The sequence below is a fragment of the Capra hircus genome, chromosome 20 (genome assembly GCF_001704415.2).
Source record: "Capra hircus breed San Clemente chromosome 20, ASM170441v1, whole genome shotgun sequence".
In the NCBI taxonomy this organism is placed as follows: domain Eukaryota; kingdom Metazoa; phylum Chordata; class Mammalia; order Artiodactyla; family Bovidae; genus Capra; species Capra hircus.
Window position 1 is genome coordinate 1,994,826 of NC_030827.1, and position 22,259 is coordinate 2,017,084.

The window sequence follows — 22,259 nt, forward strand, 5'->3', positions numbered from 1 at the left end:
CCCTGGCCCCACATGATGATACCCGGCCCATTGAAGATGTTCTGTAAATATGTGTCAGTATAGGCTCTGCTAAAGACAGACCACAGCATGTAGAAAGAGACCTGAGTGTCAATCAGCAGTGAAAAGTAAAGTGAAAGTGTTAGTCGCTCAGTCACGTCCAGCTCTTTGTGACGCCACGGACTATATCCCTCCAGGCTCCTCTGTCCGCGGAATTCTCCAGGCAAGAATACTGGAGTGGGTAGCCATTCCCTTCTCCAGGGGGGATCTTCCCAACCCAGGGATCGAACCTGGGTCTCCTGCATTGCAAGTGGACTCTTTACTCTCTGAGCCACCAGGGAAGCCCCATCAGTCAGTAAGCCTGGGTTTAAACCCCAGCTCTGCTGTATGCATAACAAGCTGTGTGACCTTAGGCAAAATACTTCACCCCTCTACACCTGTTCTCATCTGTAAAATGAGTCTAATAATGGCTGCCAGGTTTTGAGAGATGGAGGGAGGGATATGTGGGAAAGCGTCTGGCCCATGGTAAAACAAGGGCTTGTTTTGCTTTTCTCTGAAATAGGAGCCACAAACCCAAGTGTGGCTTACAAGCAACAGCAGTAAGGACATTACCAAAGGTATAGCTGCTTTTCACTTAGTCTTGGCCATTGGAAACCTCCAGTGAGCATCTTTGAGTGAAGGATGACAGCCTCATTGGCAGGTGATTTCTCTAGCTGGTGTTACCCTTCCTCTTGCTAGTCAACATTTAGAGAATGCTAGACAAGTATGGGCTTCGTCCACCTACTCCTTTCAGGGCCATGACATTTTATAATAATTGCTCTTGAGCACCAAAGGCACCAGGTTGTACTATTATTTGCTTTGGTACCAAAGAAGTCACCAGAATAATGAAAAGAATAGTAAGGCTAACCAGAGCTTTGGAGCTCTTACTGAGATCCATGCCCTTTATTATTATTATTTTTTATTAAATTTTTATTTTTACTTTATTTTACTTTCCAATACTGTATTGGTTTTGCCATACATTGACATGAATCCACCACGGATGTACATGAGTTCCCAAACATGAACCCCCCTCCCCCCTCCCACCCCATGTCATCTCTCTGGATTTAAGCACATCATCTTTACCACAGTCCTCTGCGGTGGATACAGAGCTAACCGCCACCCTCCCCCCGCCCCCCCCGGCCTTTGCAGATGGGCTCACTGAGGCTCCACAGGACCCCGGTGTGAGTCTCGATCTCTCTGTCTGTGGCCTGCATCAATGTCGCTGTCGCTCCTGCTGGTCTTTGGAGCACTTTCCCTCTGCTGCACACTTTGCTGGACCTGTTTCGCCATGAGCGGGTGAAGCGGGTTCTAGTCTCTGCATTTAGCACCAAGAGATCATGTAAATGTTAAAATTACGGTAAGCCTACTTATCAGCTGGGCCTCAGTGGTCCTTGAACGCAAATGAGCATGAGAATCATCGGAGTGCTTGTGAACACATGGATTTCTGGGGTTGGATTCAGTAGGTTGGAGTGGGGCCAGAGAACCTCCATTTCTAACGAGTCCCTAGGTGGTGTCGGTGCTACTGGTCCAGGACCAGACTTCAAAACCATAGAGCTAAAGGGAAGGAGAAGGCGACGTATCCTAAGATGGAATAGGCAGCAGGCTGGTCCTCTGCTGCCAGGTGAATTAGGAAAGGCTTCCAGAGACACTGTTGCTGTTAACTCTTTGTGAGCCCATGGACTACAACACACCAGGCTTCCCTGTCCTCCAGTATCTCCTGGAGTTTGCTCAGGCTCATGTCCATTGAGTCAGTGTTGCTATCTAACAATCTCATCCTCTGCCATCCCCTTCTCTTTTTGCCTTCAATCTTGCCCAGCATCAGGGTCTTTTCCAAAGAGCTGGCTCTTTGCACCAGAAGCTTCAGCTTTAATATTAGTCCTTCCAGTGAATATTCAGGGTTGATTTCTTTTAGAATTGATATGAGAGTCTCTGAAATCCTTATCCCTTATTGCCCCCTAATTCTAGGGCAGAGAACCACCTTACCAGGGCACCCAGCTGGGCTGAGTTATTCATTTTCCAGAAAAATGAAATGAAGCAAAACAACAGCAATAAAAAAAGAGCGGCCCTAAAATCTTTCTCCTTGCCCAAATCCTGTTGTCAGAGAGAGGACGTACATGGTCAGCGCCCAGAGAAATCCATCCATTGTCCTCCTTTGGCTGGAATGTTAATTTCAGAGTCAGTGCCAGTTAGAAAATTGCAGTGCACAGAATTAAGCTGGTTCTGCCTCTGTCTTCTGCCATCTTCATAAATTATTCACATTGCCCGGCGTTGAATATGCTTCCCCACTTCGGCACCCCCCCTGACAGTTCTGCATTCTTCCGTTTACAGCTGTGGAACAACTATTTTCATCTGGCGGTGGCTTTTATCACTCAGGATTCTCTGCAGCTGGAGCAGTTCTCACACGCCAAATACAACAAAATCCTGAATAAGTAGGTGTCATTTGGAGCTCCTGAAAAGGACGGGGGAGGTTGGTGAGAATCTCTGCGGTGATGCCTGAAGCAGACATTTTTTTTTTTGTTTCTCCTAGGTACGGGGACATGAGACGGCTAATTGGCTTCTCCATCCGTGATATGTGGTACAAGCTTGGTGAGTAGGCACAGGCATTCAGACAGACACGTGTGCACATGCCAGGCTCCTTCTTGAAGACCATCTGCTGGAGGGCCGTGGGGGTTTCAGCAGAGGAAGCTTGAAATAACAGTTTATCACTGTACACACCCCAGGTCCTTAATAAGTGCCTGATGAGAGAGCGTGCCCATCCCAACCTCCCATCCCCTAGGACAGCTGTGGATCCGCTTCTCCTTGATGCCCCTGCGGGGGTAAGCAATCAAACTGGAATTTACGAGGAGCAGGAGCATGACTGCTGTGGGGATGCACGGCCTCCCCCGTCACGTGTGCTCCCTGCTGATTGGTGCGCGTTCTGCATCCTGCTGCTTACGCGACGTTGTGATCTACCGAAGGCCCTCCAGACTCATGGGGCAGAATTGATTCTGTGGCAGTCGAGGTTCTCCTGTGATATGATTTGAGCTGGAAGGTGACCCCAGAAGCTGTCCTTGCTTCAATGAGCTACAGGAATCCTGGGCAAGCTGAGTGGTACCTATGGGAGGAAGGAAGGGGAGATGGAGTCAGCAAGACATTTATTGAGAGTCTGAGTCAGCCCTGTACAAGGAGATTTTATTTAATCTTCACATCACCTCCTACAAGATGGAAACATTTCCCCCTCATTTTATCGATCAAGGAACTCGGAGGGAAGGCGCTTGCTTGAGATGAAACAGTAGCGAGCCGCAGAGCTTGGTTTTGATTTCAGGAGGATGGGGCCTGCACACCTTGCCCAAGGCCTGAATCCTGCTCCATAAATCTGTGCAGAAAGGATGAATGGGTAGTAGCGAGCTCTTTTCACCTCCTATTTCATGCACACTCCTTGACTCTGCTGCTGAACTGCTCTGTGCTCATCTTTGATGTGGACTCTCTTCAGTAGAGCAGGACTCTGCCTGCCTGTTGGATTCAACCTAAATCACCTCCCCAGACCTCTTAGCGTCTATCAGTCCCATCTGACTTCCTGGACAGCTGTTCCTCGCCCTTCCTAGCAAGGTGCATTCATCATGGGGAAAGCAGGTGGACATCTGCCTGGGCTGTGTTTGCTGGCAGCATTGCACTCAGGTCAAGAGCACATGCTGGTAGGAGGAGGGTCGTAGACTGGTTCCCAAAACTGAAGGGAGAGCTGGGGGTCCGGACCCAGAACAGACTCCACCTCTGCCGGGGGCCTTGCCTTGTCATTTGCACGCTGTGAGGCGCAGAGCAGGGGCCCGAGTGACACTGGCCCAGCTTGGGGAGACAGCGCCATCTCCCAGGGTGTCTTCGAGGCTTGGAAGGGCAAACACTGGCAGTGGGAAGCCATGGAGGCCACACCCATGGGAGAGCTTTATCATCACTTTCACCCTGTTATGACAGCATCCTTAGCTGTAACAACCAAAAATGTCTTTGCGTGCACGCTAAGTCATTTCAGTCACGTCTGACTCTTTATGACCCCGTGGACTGTAGCCTTCCAGGCTCTTCTATCCATGGGATTCTCCAGGCAAAATTACTGGAGTGGGTTGCCGTTCCCTTCACCAGGGGAATCTTCCTGACCCAGGGATCGAACCCGAGTCTCTCGCATCGCAGGCGGATTGTTTACCCTCTGAGCCACCAGGGAAACCCTAGACATTACCAAATATCCTCTGTATGTGTACGTGTGTGTGTATGTGTGTGTATGAAACTCCCCTCTTTTGCAAGCCATCACCAAAAGAAACACCATCTCTGCCCTGTGTTTCTGGAACAGCATTTTTTTTTTGTTTCTCTGCTTTGGATAATGATAGGGATAAAAGAAACATTTTGTATGTCATTTACCACTACCATGCCATAGGAAAAAAGTGCACAGTGCTGGTGGTAGCCAGCATCTGGCCGTGGGGCAGGAGTCTGGGAGGGAGCCATGGGGCTGCAGACTGAAGCAGGCGCACCCCGGCTGGAAGGAGCAGTTGCTGTCCTGCCTGGTTGGCTGCTGTCCTATTAGAATGCAAGGCGGTCATTGCCACACTTCCAGTTTATCAAAAGAAGCCTAGAAACATAACTTTTAAATGCATTTTCTAATTTATTAATATTGGTAGTAACTAGTTGAAAGTTTTAAAAGCACCAAATGTGTCCAGTGAAGCAAGGGGCCCAGACTCAGCCTGCAGATGAGTTTGCCTTCCCTGCTTTGCGACAGCAGAGGCAAGGTGAAGCCATGGTGGGCTTCCTCTCCCAGACCTACATCCCAAGTGTTGCCAGGATTGCAAAACAGGGATCTGTGCTTTGTTTGTTTCCGGTTCCTCCGCACAGCCTGCGCTTTTCTGAATGTCCTTCATTGCCGTTGTTTCGCACACAGAAGATTTTATTTAGATATAGATTGTTTTGGCAGGAGCTTCTGCGCTCCCAATTATGCTGATGAATGAAAAGATGTTACCAAATACTCTACCTGCTTAGAATCACAGAACATCAGAACTGGAAGGGCCCTTTAGAGAGCATATTGTCCAGCATTTTTCAAATGTTTATTTTTAGCTGAGGACCAAGAAAAAGAATATACCCTGCTCAATACAGAAATTGGATGAAAGCCAAGCTGTTCTAATTGAGGTGGGACGGGCAGGGTGGGGGGCGGGAGGGTGGGTAGAACTACTCTCCTGAGCTCCTATGGAGACCCCTGCAGATTTTCTGAGAGAAACCCTTAAGCACTTCAGAGAATAGTTTGAAGCTACAGGTCTGTCCAACCCACCGATTTACCAACAAGGAAACTGAGGCACAGAGAGGCAGAGCGTGTGTGTCCAGCATCACAGAGTGGATGAGAGGTGGATTCGAGACAGGGGAGCCTGGCATGCTATAGTCCATGGAGTCGCAAAGAGTCGGACATGACTGAGCAATGGAACAGCGAGCAACAGCAGGACAGGGACACTGGCGTGTCTGTCCAGAAGCGTCACGGACCCCTTGCTGTATTCAAGTACCTGCGGGGTGAATTAGCGGAATTCAAAGATACACTTGTTAGGGTTTGGGGGTTGCAAGAAAGAGATGCCGACTGTGGCTGCCTTAATTGGAGAAGGTACTGATTGGAAGGGCAAGGGAAAATGGGCTGTGAAGGGTAGGATTAGAGCCACTCAAGGATCCAGGGCAGGTGGTGTGATGTTGCCTTTAGGATGTTCTATCCCTACATCACTCTGCTAAAGGTCCAGTCTCTAGGAGACACCTTTCTATTGTTCTTCCTTGGGTGACCGCTCCATCAATGTCCCCACCAAGCCTACACCCATCAAGGGAGGCAGTTTCCCAAAGTAAAATGTTCATGCAGTTATGGAAAAGTCGAACAAAGACACAGATGTGCACTGTAGGAAACAAAAAGGAAAAAGTTCTGTTGCAGGGATGGCCATCTCCTCGTCTCTTAGCCTGGCCTCCGTGGAAGAGGAAGGCGTACTGGCCTGAAGGGACTTTCCTGCTGCTCCTTAGTTACCTGGCTGCCTTCTCCTTGCCTGTCTGCTTCAGGGGTAGGGGAGCAGAAAGAGGAGGCGGAGTGGATGGATGGGTCCCCAGCCCCATCCCACTTTGCGTTCTGCCAGATGCTGGCATTAGCAGGCTTTCTCCAGCAAGCTAATGAGGTTAATCTGCTAATCCAAACCAGAACCAAGCGCTGTATACATGGGGGACCAATGCAGTGAGAACACTACGTCGGGTAATGATGAGTTTTAAAGTGCAATTTGTGAAGCATCCAAGACAGAGTGAAACATGGACGCTATCAGTGGCAAACCTGGCTGAGTGCCCACGTAATAGCCATTCCATCCTTTTTCCTAGCTAACTGATCCCTGGTTTTTTTTTTTTTTTTTCCATGAGCACAATTTGTCCAGTTAACAATGATTTGTAGCTAGTGATGGCCATGTGACCCAACATGATTTCTGAGAATCAACAGAAATAAACTTCTTGGGGTTTCAGGAAAAAATTTTTCCTAATTAAAATGAAAGGGAGGGCATAGCAGTGAGCATAGCACATTTTTTTTTGCTTGTAGTCTTTCCCTTTTTTCCTTTCTGGGAAAGAATAAGATGCCTGGAGGCACAGTAGCCACCTTGAAGCCATGAAGAGTCACACCTAAGGATGGAGAAGCAGCTCTGGGCTGACTGTCTTAAGGAAGAAAACTGAACAGAGCTTACTTAGTTTAGCTGGGGAAATCAGATTTCTGCTACTACCCTATCTGATGTATCATCTAATTCAGTGCCCTGATTTTATAGGCGAGGTCACTGAGGCCCAGAGAAATACAAGGACATCCCCGAGGTCAACAGCAAATCAGTGACTCAGATGAGACAAAAGAGCCAGACTCGACCTGAAGTCCAGTGTTCTTACTAATATTTTTTTTCCAGAATATGCAAGATATTTTCAAAGTATGTGAAATAGTAAACTATGTTTTCCAAAGACTACTGATAATGAGTAAATCATAATGCCTGTTAAGTTTTAAAATTTTGTTTTAATGCCCAAAGCAATCAGGGCTTCATCACCGTGATCATCAGCACCATCATCTTCTTCTCATCAAGAATGATTTGAGCAGCCCTGTGATTATAAGATGGCTAATTGCAAAGATAATCTCGGTCTGGAAGACTATTCAAGGAAAAGTCTAGACAAGTGTGTTTGTGTGTGTGTGTGTGTGCGTGTGCACTTTTGTGAGGGAAAGACATGCAAGGAGGCCTTAATAGAAAGAGCTGTACCAGGATCCAGCCACTAAAGGGTTAATACTATTTGAATGTTTGGATCCTGGGATAATGCCAAATATAATGGACTTTCCCTGATAATGTGGCATCATAACATTTGATTTCCGCCAGGAGGGAAGCAATGCACATTTTGTGAAAATGACTTTGTACTTAACCAGACCATGTTCACTGGGGTTAGTGCCGGTCTGCTGTGTTAACAGTCTTCATGGGAGAGAAAGATAAATTCCAGTGGCTGGCATCACGGCCTTCCATGTGGGGAGGTCGCTCCCGGCAGAGCTGGGAGAGCAACTGAGCCGTCACTTTTTCAGCATCAATGGAGGGCCCAGCTCAGCGCTAAGCACCAGGGAAGGATGAGAGAGTTGGGGACGTATAAGGCGTGGTCCCTGCCCTCCCTGGGAAAGCCCACCATTGAGCTCTAAACATAGGACAGACTGAGAGTCTGAAGAACAAACTAAGAGCACATTCCCTAATGTGAAATGTGTGGTCGAGACTCAGGAGTTGAGGCAAAGAGGAAGGCTCTACTGAGTCAGTGCCTCTTGAATTAGACCCCAGGGTGGTCAGAGCTGAAAGGGCGGCAACTATTCCAAGGGAACAGTCAGCCTAAGCAAACATGACTTCCTTGAGTTAGGGAGAAGCTGCTGGGCAGAAATAGGAAATGGGATTAGAAAGGCATCCAACCATCCACCCACCCATCCATCCATCCGACCAACCATCCATTTATTCATTTAGCAACAAATATTGAGCACAGTGATAGGCAGAATAATACCTACCAAAGGTGTCCAAGTCCTAACCCCCACCACCTGTTTATAAATTACCTTACATCGCAAAGTGGACTTTTTAGGCATGATTAAGGATCTTGAAGATGGTAAGAGTATCTTGGACTGTCCAGATGGACCCAAAGCAATTACAGGGACCTTAGAAGTGAAGAAAGGAGGCAGGGGAGTTGGAGAAAGATTAGAGAAAGCAATACTGTTGGCTTTGAAGATGAAGGAAGGGGCCATGAGCCAAGGAATGCGGGCGACCTCTAGAAGCTGGAGAAGGGACGGAAACGGTTTCTTCCTCAGACCCTCCAGAAAGAACTCAGTCCTGCTCACGCTTGACTTCAGCCCGGAGAAACCCATTTCAAACTTCTGGCCTCTAGAACTATAAGATTAGTTTGTGTTGTGCTAAGCCACTGCCTGTAGTGATCTATAATAGCAGGAACCGGAAATGAAGACAAGTAGCCTTAAAGGTCAGGCACTGTGCTAGTGGCTGAGGCTGCAGCCGAAGACAGCTGTAGTTAGAGACGTAGCCCCCAACCTCACGGCCTTGCACTGAATAGTAAACTGACTGCTGAGCTATTTAATTGTGGTTGTAATGGAAGCTAGCTGTAGAGCAGAAGCTGGGGCACCCAGAGAGTGCATAAAGGACTCCCGCCTAGTGAGTGAGCTCGGCGGCCTCGGTGAAGGCTGTGGGGCGCTGAGCCCCAGAGCTGTGGCGTCCTAGGGAACAAGCCTGTGAGCCACCTGTCTAGATTTAAAGGCTCTAGCATCCACGTTTTTTAAAAAGATAAAACACAGTGAAATTAATGTTAACAATATATTTTATTTAACTCCATATTCCAAAGTGTTACCATTTCAACATACACCCAACATAAAACATTATTCAGATAGGTTACCTTTTTGGCTTGTTTTCCAAAACTCTTTCTTAGGAATCTAGTGGGTCTTTTACACTTACAGCATGTCTCAACTTGGACTAGCCTAATTCCAGCTGCTCAAAGACACTGTGGCCAAGTGGCCTCCATATTGGATAGAGAACAAGTAACATTTGCTCGTGGGGCCAGTGGTGGTGGGGCTCGGGTGGAGTCGGGCACAGGAGGGACGAGCATGGTGGGCAGCGTGGGGTGGGGTGCAGCTGAGCAGGGGGAGGCAGGGTGTGGAGATGGGGCTTCGGGCCAGATGGGCTTGGAGACCAAGGGGACCCATGCAAGGACTGTAGCTGTGGACAACATGATCAGACTGGGGTTGTCAGACGTCTTTGAGGAGACCTAAGAGCATGTTTCAGTGGGATAGAGAAGGGTTGGAGGCTGGTAATGGCGATGGCACCCCACTCCAGTACTCTCGCCTGGAAAATCCCACGGACGGAGGAGCCTGGTGGGCTGCCGTCGCCAAGAGTCGGATACGACTGAGCGACTTCACCTTCATCCGTTGGAGAAGGAGATGGCAACCCACTCCAGTGTTCTTGCCTGGAGAATCCCAGGGACGGGGGAGCCTGGTGGGCTGCCGTCTATGGGGTCGCACAGAGTCGGACACGGCTGAAGCAACGCAGCAGCAGCAGCAGCAGCAATGTCAGCTGTGGGAGATAAGATACATCTGATCCAACCTCGTTCTGTGCCATCCCTTTACTCTAGAAGTAAACGAACAAACTGACCAGCCTGAGACTTTCCGTGAAAAGCCCCAGGGGGCACCATGGGGTTGGACCGCAGCTTCTTACATTGCTTTTCCCACAACTCACCCTGGGCCGAGCTCGCGCTGCTCAGCACTGGCATCACCACACTCGACACCAACATTTGCTGAGCCTTTCTAACCAGCCAGACCCTGTACGGAGCCCTTTGTTTTAAGCTTCTCAACAATTCTTCAGGTAGGGACTATTATTATATCTCCATTTAATAGGTGAGATAATATGTTTTTAATATTTTTATTTATTTTGGCCGCTGCCGTATGACATGTGGGGTATTGATATCCCTCAACCAGGGATTGAACCCACACCCCTTGCATTAGAAGCATGGAGTGTTAGCTACTGGCCCACCAGGGAAGACCCCAGATGAGATAATAGAGGCTGGGAAACATTAAGTAACAGACACAAAGCTTCCTGGTGGCTCAGAGGGTAAAACAATCTGCTTGCAACACAGGAGACTCGGGTTCCATCCCTGGGTTGGGAAGATCCCATGGAGAAGGGAATGGCTACCCACTCTAGGATTCTTATCTGGAAAATCCCACAGATAGAGGAGCCGGTGGGCTATAGTCCAGGGCATTGCAAAGAGGTGGACATGACTGAGCAACTGCTGTTCACTTCTTCACAAAGCCACACAGCCTGAAGTGGCAGTGGAGGAGTTTGAGGCAGGTTTTCAGGCTCAGAGATTCTACAGGGCCTGGAGGGAAGCTGGGCCAGGCACATTCTGGGCCACAAGGAGGGACTCGACCGCCTATCTTAGATCAGTACCTAGAGGGACATTTCCCAGGCCTGAGATGGAGGGGCAGAGATCTGCGTGCCTTCTTCCTCTTTTCAATGAGCGGGGTCATTTCTGATCAGCCCAGCTTCATTTCAGAGTCCCCAGGAGGCTTGCAGGACTCTGAAATCCAGAGGGTGATAACTCGCCCTCATCCTGCTCATTTCGGGGTCTGTGCTCCCAGTCTGAGCACCGCAGGCCTCCTGTCAGCCTCCTGAGGCCAGGGGCGCTCCCGCCTTCACGCTCAGCCTGGCCCACAGGGCAGTCTTTCCCCTTCCTCTTTCCCCGCCCTCCTCCCTTCCTTCTCCCTGTTCTCTCTCGTTTCTTCCTGTCAGGCTGCCTTTCTAGTGCTCTCAGACATTCACCTGCGATCTCACCTCTCCCCATGGCGAGGCAGGACAGGCGAGGCCCTTGCATAGACCATAAGGGGAGCACGGCGGCCGGCTTTCCACCCATAGGCCTCAGCTCCTCCCTGTGCCCTCAATTCTGCCAGATCCTTCCCCAGAGCCTGGGCAACCCGGCACCTGGATTTATCCCACTGACTTGTTGGGACTTTAAAAGCCTTTTCTAATTGGTATCTGTTCCCAGTGAGGTTCAGCTTCCATTATGTGAGAAAGACCCTCTCGCCCATTCCCTTCCTTGCCTTTTTTCAAGAACAATAGCAGGTATGTCTCTTGAATGAGAATTTTTTTCCAAGATGAGTTCACATTCGCTTAGCCACAGATATGCTCTCCGTGTGTGTCTGTGTGCACATCTATGTATATAAGGCGCACGTTCAGCTTACTTGAACACAAAATCCAATGTGCTCAAATTCCATTTCTGATGTAAATGAATAATATTTTTTATGGAGCATTGTAAGGGCCATTGAGATCACACTGCATTTAGAAATCATCATTGTCTCTCTCTCCTCTTTCCTTATTCTTCTGAGCATCTCTTCAACTGACTGCAAAGAATGCAGGTCAGAAGTGCCTAGGAAATCCCTAGTCTGTAGCATGTCTGCTCTTTATTTTAAACCATCTCAAATATATCTTTATCAGACCCAATGCCCTCCAGTATTCTAAAGGCCTTTGTCACATAAGCAATTTCTCCATTCCGTGGTGGCTTATCTGACAGTTTCCCATTTACCTGCTACTTATTATTACACTCGACTTTGAATTTTAAAACCCCACTGAGGGTTTAAAGGATCTTGAAGGACAAAATCAGAAACCTAGATTAGCAGTTACTATAAATCTGCAAGAAAGCTAGTTTAGTATTTTTTTTTTCTGTTTGGAACAATGCAGAGTATAATCCAAACACACTGTATAATGAAGCTGGTATCCTGGAAAAGTGTCTTCATATTTCACTCACCTCTCTGCCTGCCTTCACTATTTCATTCTCACTAACTGAAGATATTCCTAAGATGATGCCTTTTTTATCTGAATTCTGGGGAAACACTCACTCCAACATTAAGCCTCATTTAGGCGGAATTAAAATTCATTTTCTTGCAGCCTTCCCTCTTGGCTCTTTTACTCAGCTTTAATCAAAAGCAACAATGCCAGGCTGTATGCCATACTGCCTGAGTTTCTGCACCCCAGGAGCCCCCCAGGCAAAGACCACCAATGCAATGTGCACCTTGACAGTGGGGAAAAGCAGGATGGGCTTCTTGGGCTCTGAGAGTCAAGAGGAGAAAGACACAGCTGCCGATGAAACACCTGGGTGTCAGCTTCACTGGCAGGGCTGCTGGGATGGGCTTGCCCATGCTCCCCAGGAAATCCCCGCAGTTCCTGAGTGCCCCTCCCTTTCCCTTTCTCTGCCACGTCTGATGTGTGTGTTCTGAGGAGTCTGCTCAGTTCTGCTCGACAAGGCTGCCCTTCATGGTTCATTTTGGCCAAACATCACAGCAGTGAGAGCTAACACTATACAAAGCGTCCCATGTGCCAACCACTGTCCAGGGTGCTTGATAAGTAAAAATACCTATTACTCTCATATTACAGGTGAAGACACAGAGGCCTCAAGAGGTCAGCTTGCCTACCATCGCACAGCTAGCTGATGGAAGAAGCATTTACCTATTTCAGGCAGTCTAGAGCCAACTTCAGTGCCCTTCACCGCTTGGCCTCACTGGCCCTGCCCCGGGGCTGATTATCCTAGACTCTGTGCTAAGTGTTGCTATTGTTGTTGTTTAGTCGCTGAGTCATGTCTGACTCTTTTGCAAACCCATGGACTGTACCCTGCCAGGCTCCTCTGTCCATGGGATTTCCCAGGCAAGAGTACTGGAGTGGGGTGCCATTTCCTACTGAAAGGGGTCTTCCCAACCCAGGGACCGAAGCTGCGTCTCCTGCGTTGACAGGAGGGTTCTTTGCCCCTGAGCCCCCAGGGGAGCCCCCACGGAGTCCACACAGACGTGTTTTCTGTGGTCATTTCAGCAGGCGAGTATGGCAGTTGCATGTCTATGACACGTCTCCAAGTCACTCACTCTCCGGTGAGTATAAGAGCGAGACGGATTTATTTCCTCCTTCAGTGGACATTTACGGAGGTAGTATGCGCCAAGCTCAGTGCTACAGATGTAATAAGAACAGACATGCTCTCTGCTCTCACAGAGCTCTCCGTGGGAGAGGCTGTTGTCTATCAAAGGAAGCCATCGTTGCCAAGTTGGCTAAGGAGACAGACCACTGGCCAGGGCAAGGCATCTGATGGAGCTAGGGGTGGGGTGGGCATGTGGCAGGGCTTTTTAAAAGTCTATCTATCCATGGGAAGCCAGGTGGTAATGGGCAGATGTTGAGGAACGGGCAGGAAAAACTTGTCAACAAAGGAGCACCAGGAGCACAGCCCTGCTGAGAAGGCGGCTGGTGAGCTGGTGACCCTGGAACCAGGCCAGCATGGTGACAATGCCAGGGGCCAGGGCAGGGGACACAGGAGAGCCTTGGAGTGAGGAAGGAGAAACAAGAAGCTGTAGTTGATCTGACCACAAAGCAATGTTTTAACTCCCACTATTACACTGACCATACTTTTATAGCAGGTTTTTGGCAGCAAATTTTGCTTTTCTTGTTTTCACAAAACAGTTGGTAAAAAAGCATGTTTCCCAATCTCAGAAACGTGGCTTGTGCTGCAGACAGACATCATTTCAAGTATCCCTGTGATTTGCCATCCCTAACACACTCCATCAGGGCCCTATTTGCAAAGGAGATATGCAGGTGAAAAGCCTTGTAAACAGCAATGTGCCTTCCACACGCCTGGGTTATTATCCCTAGCAACGGAGCTTGTTTTGGATGATACATGCGTCATTTACACGAGTTAATATATGTAAAGTGTCCAAAATGGTGCCTGGCTCCGGGTAAACAACTGTGTAAGTGTTAACTCTTGCTTTTACTGTTAGCCTCCCTTTTTTCTCTTCCCAGGCTTGGTCTGGCTCTCCTATGAAATCACGAAAATGGTCTCATGGGCCCATGTCCCTCTTCTCTTTCAGGCCAGAACAAAATCTGCTTCATCCCAGGCATGGTGGGACCCATATTAGAGATGACACTTATCCCTGAGGCTGAGCTCCGGAAAGCCACCATCCCAATCTTCTTCGACATGATGCTGTGTGAATATCAAAGGAGCGGCGATTTCAAAAAGGTAAAAAATGACGCTGGAAACTCAGGCCAGCATCTCTAATCCCCAGCCCATTTCCCCATAATGATACCTTCGTTCCGTCTGCCTGGGCTTCGTTCAGAGGCTTGATGGGAGGCTGGGGACATTGATTCACATGCCTGGAATGAGCTGGCAGAGCGGATTTGGTCAGTGTTGCATCATGCTTTCCCACGAAAGGCCAAGATTAAAATATACTTTCTTGCTGGGTATCAGTGTGGTCCCTTTCTCTAAAGGATAGGAATCCTACTTCCCTGCAGAAGAGCCCCCTCAGGGTGCATCCCAAGGGGCTCCTCCTCCCCCCTGCACACGCCTGAGCCCACCTTGGCCCAGCACTTCTGCTTCTGCGATAATGCAGGAGATCTGAATGTCAGACTTGGCCACGCGTCAGGTGGCCAGCAAGCAGAGGCTCAGGCCCCAACGCCCAGGAGGGCGCTGCAGAGCTGTGGTGGGGTGAGTGGGGCTCTCCCCAGCACACAGGGAGGGAGCCACTGGGGCAAATGCAAGGGCCACCAGTCACAGGTTTTCATAGAAAATCCCACTGGACTGGAAGAATGGAGGCCCAGCCACTCCAGACGCTTGGCCGGTGAGGTAGGCCCTAGTTTCCACAACAGGATGCTGGCTCCATTCAGAGGTCAGGCCCAGTTCAGGGAGGTTGGTCTTTGTGTCCCGTCAAGTCTGCCTCAGCGATGCGAGGCCCTCGGGTCTCGCCCTGCTGTCCTCCCTGCCCCTCCCCTCCTGGTGCTCCCCTGTTGGACTCCCTCCTCACCCTGGCATTCCTGCCCCTCATTCTATACCACATCCTGCGCCAAAAAAATTTCCTTAAAATAGGTATCTAAATGCCTCCTGAAGGGCAGCAGTTTCCAAGCTGCTCTTTCTTAAAATCCTTTCGGACTTTACTCTTCCTTTGCTCACTGGCTCCCTGATCCTCATCCAACGAAGTCCAAACCCTGTCACCTGCATCCAGGTCCTCCCTGCTCCGCCTTCAGCCAGTGCTCCAGCCGTTTTCTCCCGCTCGCTCCACCTCCTCACCTGTTCTCCAGGCCTCCCTCCTGCTCTCTTGAACTGTGTTGCCTTGGTGAGCATCCTCTTTGTTCCTCTTCCTCTGCTTCTCGGCCACACTCGTGGTCCTGCCTGCCAGCACATCCGTGTGTGCCTCTGAATCCTGCAAAGCCCTCCCCAGAGCTCACCCTTTAAGAGACCTTTGCCCTCTATTCCTCTGTCATTCCAGCTGTCTGAAGCATCGTTATTAGACACTGCCTTACACTGCACTCATTTCTGCTGCTTCCTCATCTTCATGTCAAAAACGTGATGCTGACGATAATGCCGGTGACTGCCATTAACCGTGTAGGCCCCGTGTCGGTCCCTGTGAGTGCGTCACGCACGTCAATTCATGCCATCTTTTTCTTAGAGCCCTGTGAGGTAGGCAGCACATCATCCCACATGTGTGTGTTCATTGGGCTGTGCCGAGCCTTCACTGCAGCATGCGGGATCTTTGCGCTTTGTTGTGGCGTACGGGATCTTTTGGTTGTGGCATGTGGGATCTAGTTCCCTGACCAGGGGTCAAACCCAGGCTCCCTGTGTTGGAAATGCAGAGTCTTAGCCAGTGGACCACCAGGAAAGTTCCCATCCCAATATTAGGATGGAAACCCTGAAGCCTAGAGAGGTGAAGTCACTTACCCTTAGCCATAAGAGAAAGACGCAGAGCAGAGGTTGCAGCGCACAGGTCCCTAGGATCCCAAGCCAGGCTGCGTCCACTGCACTGTTCAGCCACTGGCCTCATCGCAGTAAATGCAGGATGACTGAGGGAATGGTGGTGCCCTCTGAAGCAGTGGCTGCTCACGAAATGGAGCACTGATTCCACCAGATGCTCCGGGAAGAGGGACGGGAGGTTGAATACCTCAGGAAGCCCCTGCATGTCGGAGCCCCTCTTGGAGATTTCCAGGGGGCATAACACATGGAGCCAAGGCACGGAGATGTTCCCCAGTAAACAGACCTGTGAATTTCTCAGATTCATTTCTGCAAGAAACATTTATCGGATGTGCCAATCACTTTGGAAAAGTTCTAAGAGGAAAGAGGCTAGTTAGCTGTGACAATCCCAGTGTAAGAGGGTACACTTTCAACTCAGGGACTCACAGGCGCTCTCTGTCCCCGAGGCTGGGGACCAGCCGTCCGCCTGCAGGGAGCCTGTGGAGAAATCAGGTGAGGAATGCAGATGCAGGAAGACGCCATAGCCAGCCAGCTGGGCTGGGGGTGCAGGAGGGTGGAAGGCACAGCTGCAGATGGATGTTTGAAGGTTGTTTGGAATCTTTCAAGGCAAAGTCCGTGCAGCTTGGGAACATGGGAGGGGCACCCTGGGTGGGATGAAGGGCATTCTGCTTCCCCTCAGGTCCCCCCAGTGGGGTGGGCACCAGCGGGCTCAGAAGGTGTCCGGGAGCAGGTGCACAGAAGCACTCTCAGTACTGATGCCTCAGTGTCTGAAAGAGACGCTAACCCAGGTCCCCCCTGGGCGACAGCCTGACAGTAGTGTTCGGTGGCCTCGGGGCTTCTGAGGCTCGCCTATGGCGTGACTGTCCTGCCCTCGTGGATGCCATCCTGAGGCAACTCTGGCACGCAGCCGCCTCATCTCCATGAATGGGGTCTTCCCCTGGATCCTCGCTCCGCGCCTGTGTTCATTGTAAACTCTTTCCCCAATTGCTTCTCTTCATCGCTGCCTTATCAAAAGAGACAGGAGAGTCAGGCTGACTAATGGGGCAGCTGACTAATGGGGCAGCTAATGGGGCAGCTGATGGGGCAGCTGACTAATGGGGCAGCTGCCCATGTGCACGCCAGCTGTGTGCTTGACCAGAGCCCGGTGTGGGATGAGCAAAGCCAGGTGTCCCTGCCTGACTCAGAGTAAGCACACATAGATGGTATCCCCAGGGGAGGGAGGAAGCCAGGCCCCCTGAGCTCCATGCTTCCCTGATGGCCAGATCTGGAGCACACCCCAGAACCAGGGTTTGAAACCCAGGTAGCATTGTGGCTGTGCCCGATGCCAATAGATAAGAGAAGAACCAGGTGCCCAGAGCACGACCGGGCTCCCTTTCTAAAACGTGGGTGTGAGAGGACATAGCAGCGCCCACAGGAGCACTCAGCAGGACCTTTGCTCCCCCTCACAGCAGGCCCTCTGGCCTGACACCCGGGGCCTTGTAGTTCTCTTGCTGCCGTGCCTTTGCGGGGCTCTTCCTCTCATTCTTCACCTGGCGAACCCTAGTCACCTTTCAGCTGTGGCCTCCCACTTGGACAGAGCCTGTCCTGCTTCCTGGGGGCAGTGGGGCATCTGAATGCAGGAGACAGAGGTGTGCTCCAGCAGGGGGTGCACGGGGGGACTGAGGCAGGGAGGGGGCAGACTCTGGGGGTCCGGTGGGGAGGAGGCTCACAGGCCGGTCTATCTGAGCAGGGTTTCTTCTGCAGCCTCGTCACCAGATTCCCCTGCCTTCTCCTCTAACCACAGCAAAATAGCTGATGCTTTTTACTGATACCCTTTACCCCTCATGAGGATATCACTTCACCCCAGACCATCTCAGGGGCCTCTGTCTTCACCTGGGACTGGAATTCACATCCACTGGATTGGGACATTTCAGCAAGAGGGGCTTCGAGTTGGCCATGCTGTAGCTGCAGTGGGCCTGCTGCAGTTGAAGTGAAATGCATCTCGTCCTGTCTGCAAAGGGCTCAGGCCTGACACCTCTGCCCCAGAGCACGGCAGTGTGCTCACAGGTCCGCCTCCACCTCAAGACCGTGAGCTCTCTGAGGGCCGGCGCAGTTCCCTGAGGCCCGGGACTCTCAGTACCTGTCAAGCGCCCGAGACGAATGTAGTGGGGGTCTCGTCAGTGCTCTCAGTGTGAATGCAGGCGCTTAGACCCCCGTCCCACAGCGTTTCCGAGGGAGAGCCTGGGCAGAGAGAGGAGCGTTCCAGCGAATGTTTCTATGATGCAGGATAACGAGGGTAGCTCGCTACTGCCTGAGCAACCCCAGGGGGATGGTTAGACCGGTTGTCTTGCCGGCAAATTCTTTGTGGAGGGAGAGGCTATGGTCTTTTCAGGTGACATCCGTGGGAAGGAGTGGAGGTCCCGCGATGCAGACACTGAGTAGAGCGGTTACCGATGAGGCAGATTGTGGAGCAGGATGACGTCCTGATCATCGTGAGCGTCTGGGCTCTCGGCAGGAAGGAGGGCCTTCCTCTCTCGGAAGGAGAGGATCCCTTTCTCAGAGAAGGAAGAGACAGTGGCATTTGACAGCAGCGCTTAAGACAGTGCCTTCACCTCGGCTTCACCAGGGGGCCCTGGTGGCAGAGAACCCGCCTGGAGTGCGCAAGGATTCACAGGAGGTGTGGGTGCGATCCCTGGGTCAGGAAGACGGCCTGGAGAAGGGCTGGGCAAGCCACTCCAGTATTCTGGCCTGGACAGTGCCATGGAGAGAGGAGCCTGGCAGGCTACAGTCCATAGGGTCACAAAGAGCTGGGCACGGCTGACAGGACTGAGCAGGCACGAAACAGCACCTGGAACACTGCAGGAACGCAGTAATTGCTTGTGGAATGAATGAACGGACAAAGATATCAGTTTGGCAGATTCCGCTGAGACTGAGTCTTGGCATGGGATAAATGGTGATTCAGATGGCTTAGAACAGCATGTGGAAGAGAGCAAATCAATTCAATAAACATGTACTGAGCACCTACTGTCTTCTGGACAGTATGCGTTGGTGCCAGGCAGACTTGATGCTTATAAGCTGAGTAAATTTGAGCAAGTTAGGTAACCTTTCTCAGCCTCAGTTTTTCATCCACAAAATGTGTAGAATAATACCATTATTATGGTATCATAATACCAAACTCAAGCTTCATGAAGTAGGAAATGAAACAGGAAGTGATGGGACAACTCAGAGAGAAAGAGGAAGCTGCGCTGATCCCCGTCACCTCCCACCTTTGCATGACGCTGTCCTTTCCAGCTCCTCCCAGGCAGGCTTCTGACCACCGCTGGACAACTGGCAGCAAAGAAGACCCCAGGCTGGCATATGGATGCCACTCTCCTCTTTGTTATCTCTGTGCCACCCTAGCTGGTCACCTCTCTGACCCCTCCCCTGTCATAGTCAGGGCCTTACCTTTGAAGAAGAGCTCTTGTCCCCTAAATTTCAGACTTCGGTGGAGCTGGGCTCCTATCAAAAAAAGTGCAGGCAAACAAGGTGATGAAAAAAGCTGAGACGTTCCAAAGCAGTCGGGAGAGACAGAGGAAGCAGTTCCGGGAAGGCGTGATGCAAGCGTGCGGCCGTGTGAGGTCCCCTCGCCACGAGAGGGAGTCGAGCTCCTAGAGCTCACTTCTCTGCTCCTCAGCACTGAAGGTTCAAGTTAGGCATCTGGACGGTCTCTTTTTATCGTTTATTCGCTTTGGGCGGTGCTGGGTCTTGCTGCTCGCAGGCCTCCTCTGGTTGCGGCCTGGTGAGAGCTCTGCCCGAGTTGTGGTTCACGGGCCTCTCGCTGCAGTGGCGTCTCCTCGCAGAGCACGGGCGCTGGGGCGCGCGGACTTCAGCAGCTGTGGCGCAGGGGCTCAGTAGTTGCGGTGTATGAGCTCTGTTGCCTCCCGGCAGGTGGAATCTTCCTGGCCCAGGGACTGAACCCATGTCTGCTGCATTAGTTGGTAGATTCTTAATCCTTGGACCACTAGGGAAGTCCCTGTAGCATCCAACTTCTGCAAAAGTAACCTGCAGATGCTCCTTAGCAAATATCCACTTTGCAGGGTGGGATGAGGCATCAGTGATGTGATGCAGTCTTTAGTTGTGGATGAAATGGAAATAATTTGGCGAAGCCGGGGCTACTCCCTAAGCTCTACACAGTGCAATGTTGGGAGTAAGGCCCATCATGTTGCCATAATGTAGTATATGTTTGGCAGTGTAAAGGACCCTTGGGTATGCCCTAAGTCATATACAGCATCCTTTGAAACCCAAGGCAAAGGTCCCACTTTGCCTCAGTTGCCTCATTTATAAAGCAGGGATAATGACACCCATCTCCCTTCACTGTTGTAAAGCTTAAATGAGATTAAGATGCCAATGGCGAGAACAGTGTCAGTGACGTCATAATGACGGTTACTAACAAATACCAAGCACTTGCTATGTGCTAAACGCCAGGCCAGGCCTTTCTCATGCGTTTCCCATTGACTTCTCCCCTCGACACTATAAAGTAGGTGCTGCTTTAAAGTTCCATTTAAAAGATGAGAAAACTGAGCCTCAGAAAGGCTTATTAACTTGCTCAAGGTCATGTGGTAGGAAAAACAGTCGAAGCAAGACTCAAACTAAGTGTGTGTGTGTGTGTGTGTGTGTGTGTTCAGTCATATCCAACTCTTTGTGACCCCATGGACTGCAGCCCATCAGGCTCCTCTGGCTGTGGAATTGTCCAGGCAAGAATAGTGGAGTGGGTTACCATTTCCTACTCCAGAGGGTCTTCCCAACCCAGGGACTGAACCCACGTCTCCTGCACTGGCAGGTGGATACTTAACCACTGTGCCACCTGGGAAGCCCCACACCAAGTCTGTTTGATGCCAAAGCTTGTGGCCAAAGCCACTCCCAAGCGTAGCCCACCGCTGGTCCCAGCAGCCCAAAGGACCAGAGTCTGCCCTGGGATGTACTTGACTGAAACCTCCCCTCTCCAACCCGCCCCGGAGGGCTCAGGCGTGGCTGGCATCATCAGCTCTGCACATTCCTGGCACCCTGTAATTTCCCTCCCTCTGGGCTCTTTTGTGACCCTGAGACAAGTGCTTATTTACCCCATCCACTTCTCAGCTCCAAAGGAAAGTTCATCTCATGAGGAGGAAGCATGCCAGCATTTACCATTGAACAGCTCCGCAAAGCTGGTTTTCTCCCTGAGAGCTGCTTTCCAGTAACATTCAGCAGTAATAACAATAACATTAGCAGTAATCATAAGATGACAAGAAAACCCAGTGCGCACTTGAGCCTGTGCAATCGCCTAGTGCTTTGTAAATAAAATGTCCCCAGTCTCCCTAACTACCCCATGCAGGAGGTGCCACAGTGATGCCTATTATATTAGTCAGGATCAGCAAATATGACCCCACAGGCAAAATCTGTCCTGCCGCTTTTTTCTTTGGTGAAGCTTTACTGGACTATACCCGTGCTGATTTGTTTTTGTATCAGCTGTGGCTGCTTTGGTACCACAACAGGAAAGTTGAATAGTTGTGGCAGACTGACCCACAAAGCCTAACTAAAATATTTACTAACTGGCCCTTTAAGACAGTGTTTGCTGAGCCCTGATATAAACTATGAAGCTGAGGATTAGAAAGACCTACTCATTCTCCCGAGATGGTGAAGGAGATGGAGGAGACACTTAAAGCCGGTGCTTATTTACCCCCTTGACCTAACATCAGCAGCTTCTCTTGTGGTCCCTTGTCTGTCTCTCTTCCTACCTGGGCTCAGCACAGTAGACATGGCTATTCATGCCAGCCTGACTTTGGGTGACACTTGGCATATACAACAGGCTTAACAAAATGTATCACATAAGGGGCATGATTCTGTATAGATTGGCAGCCCAGACCCTCATCACGCTGGCCCCCATACCTGCGGCTCTGTTCTTATTTCCACCCTTTCTTGAACTCTGTGCTCCAGCTGAACTGTTCTCCTCACTTTTCTCCATAGTCCCACCTCCACACCTCTGCTCAGTCCATCCCCACCTCCCCAATCTGGAATGCCCTTCCTTTTCATGTTTATCACAGTCCTACCCATCTTTCCAGACCTGTGCATCTCCTTCCATAAATCTTCCTCAACTGTGGACACATAGGAGATTCTTTCTCAACACAAACTGTACGAGCACAAGTTTCTGGTCCTTGCATTGGCCCTTAGCACACAGAAGAGAGGGAACAACATCCCCACAGGCGATATGTGAACCAAGGAGAAAGCGAATCTGGTCTCTGTCTTCCATCACCTAAAGGATTCCAGCCAGCTAAACTGGGCTTGATCTTTTGTGCACTGGAGAGCACTTGCCTGAAGATTCCTGCCATCCACCTGAGACTTTAAACAAGCCACTCAAACTCTCTGAGCCTCTAGTTCATCTGTGCTAATAACTGACACTCTGAGGGTGGGGCTGGCTGCTTTCAATGCATGATAGCATTTAAAGGTGACCCTTGACTTCA

At 50.5% G+C, this 22,259-nt stretch overlaps 1 protein-coding gene across 1 annotated transcript in view; it reads left to right on the forward strand.

Annotated features, from left to right (window-relative positions):
• The window catches only part of DOCK2 (dedicator of cytokinesis 2), a 462,975-nt gene that overhangs the window by 379,475 nt on the left and 61,241 nt on the right, over window positions 1–22,259 (forward strand). Inside the window, exons 31-33 of the mRNA XM_018065716.1 lie at window positions 2,365–2,465; window positions 2,564–2,622; window positions 13,934–14,082. Coding sequence (XP_017921205.1) covers window positions 2,365–2,465; window positions 2,564–2,622; window positions 13,934–14,082 — 309 coding nt within the window. The remainder of the gene's footprint in view (window positions 1–2,364; window positions 2,466–2,563; window positions 2,623–13,933; window positions 14,083–22,259) is intronic.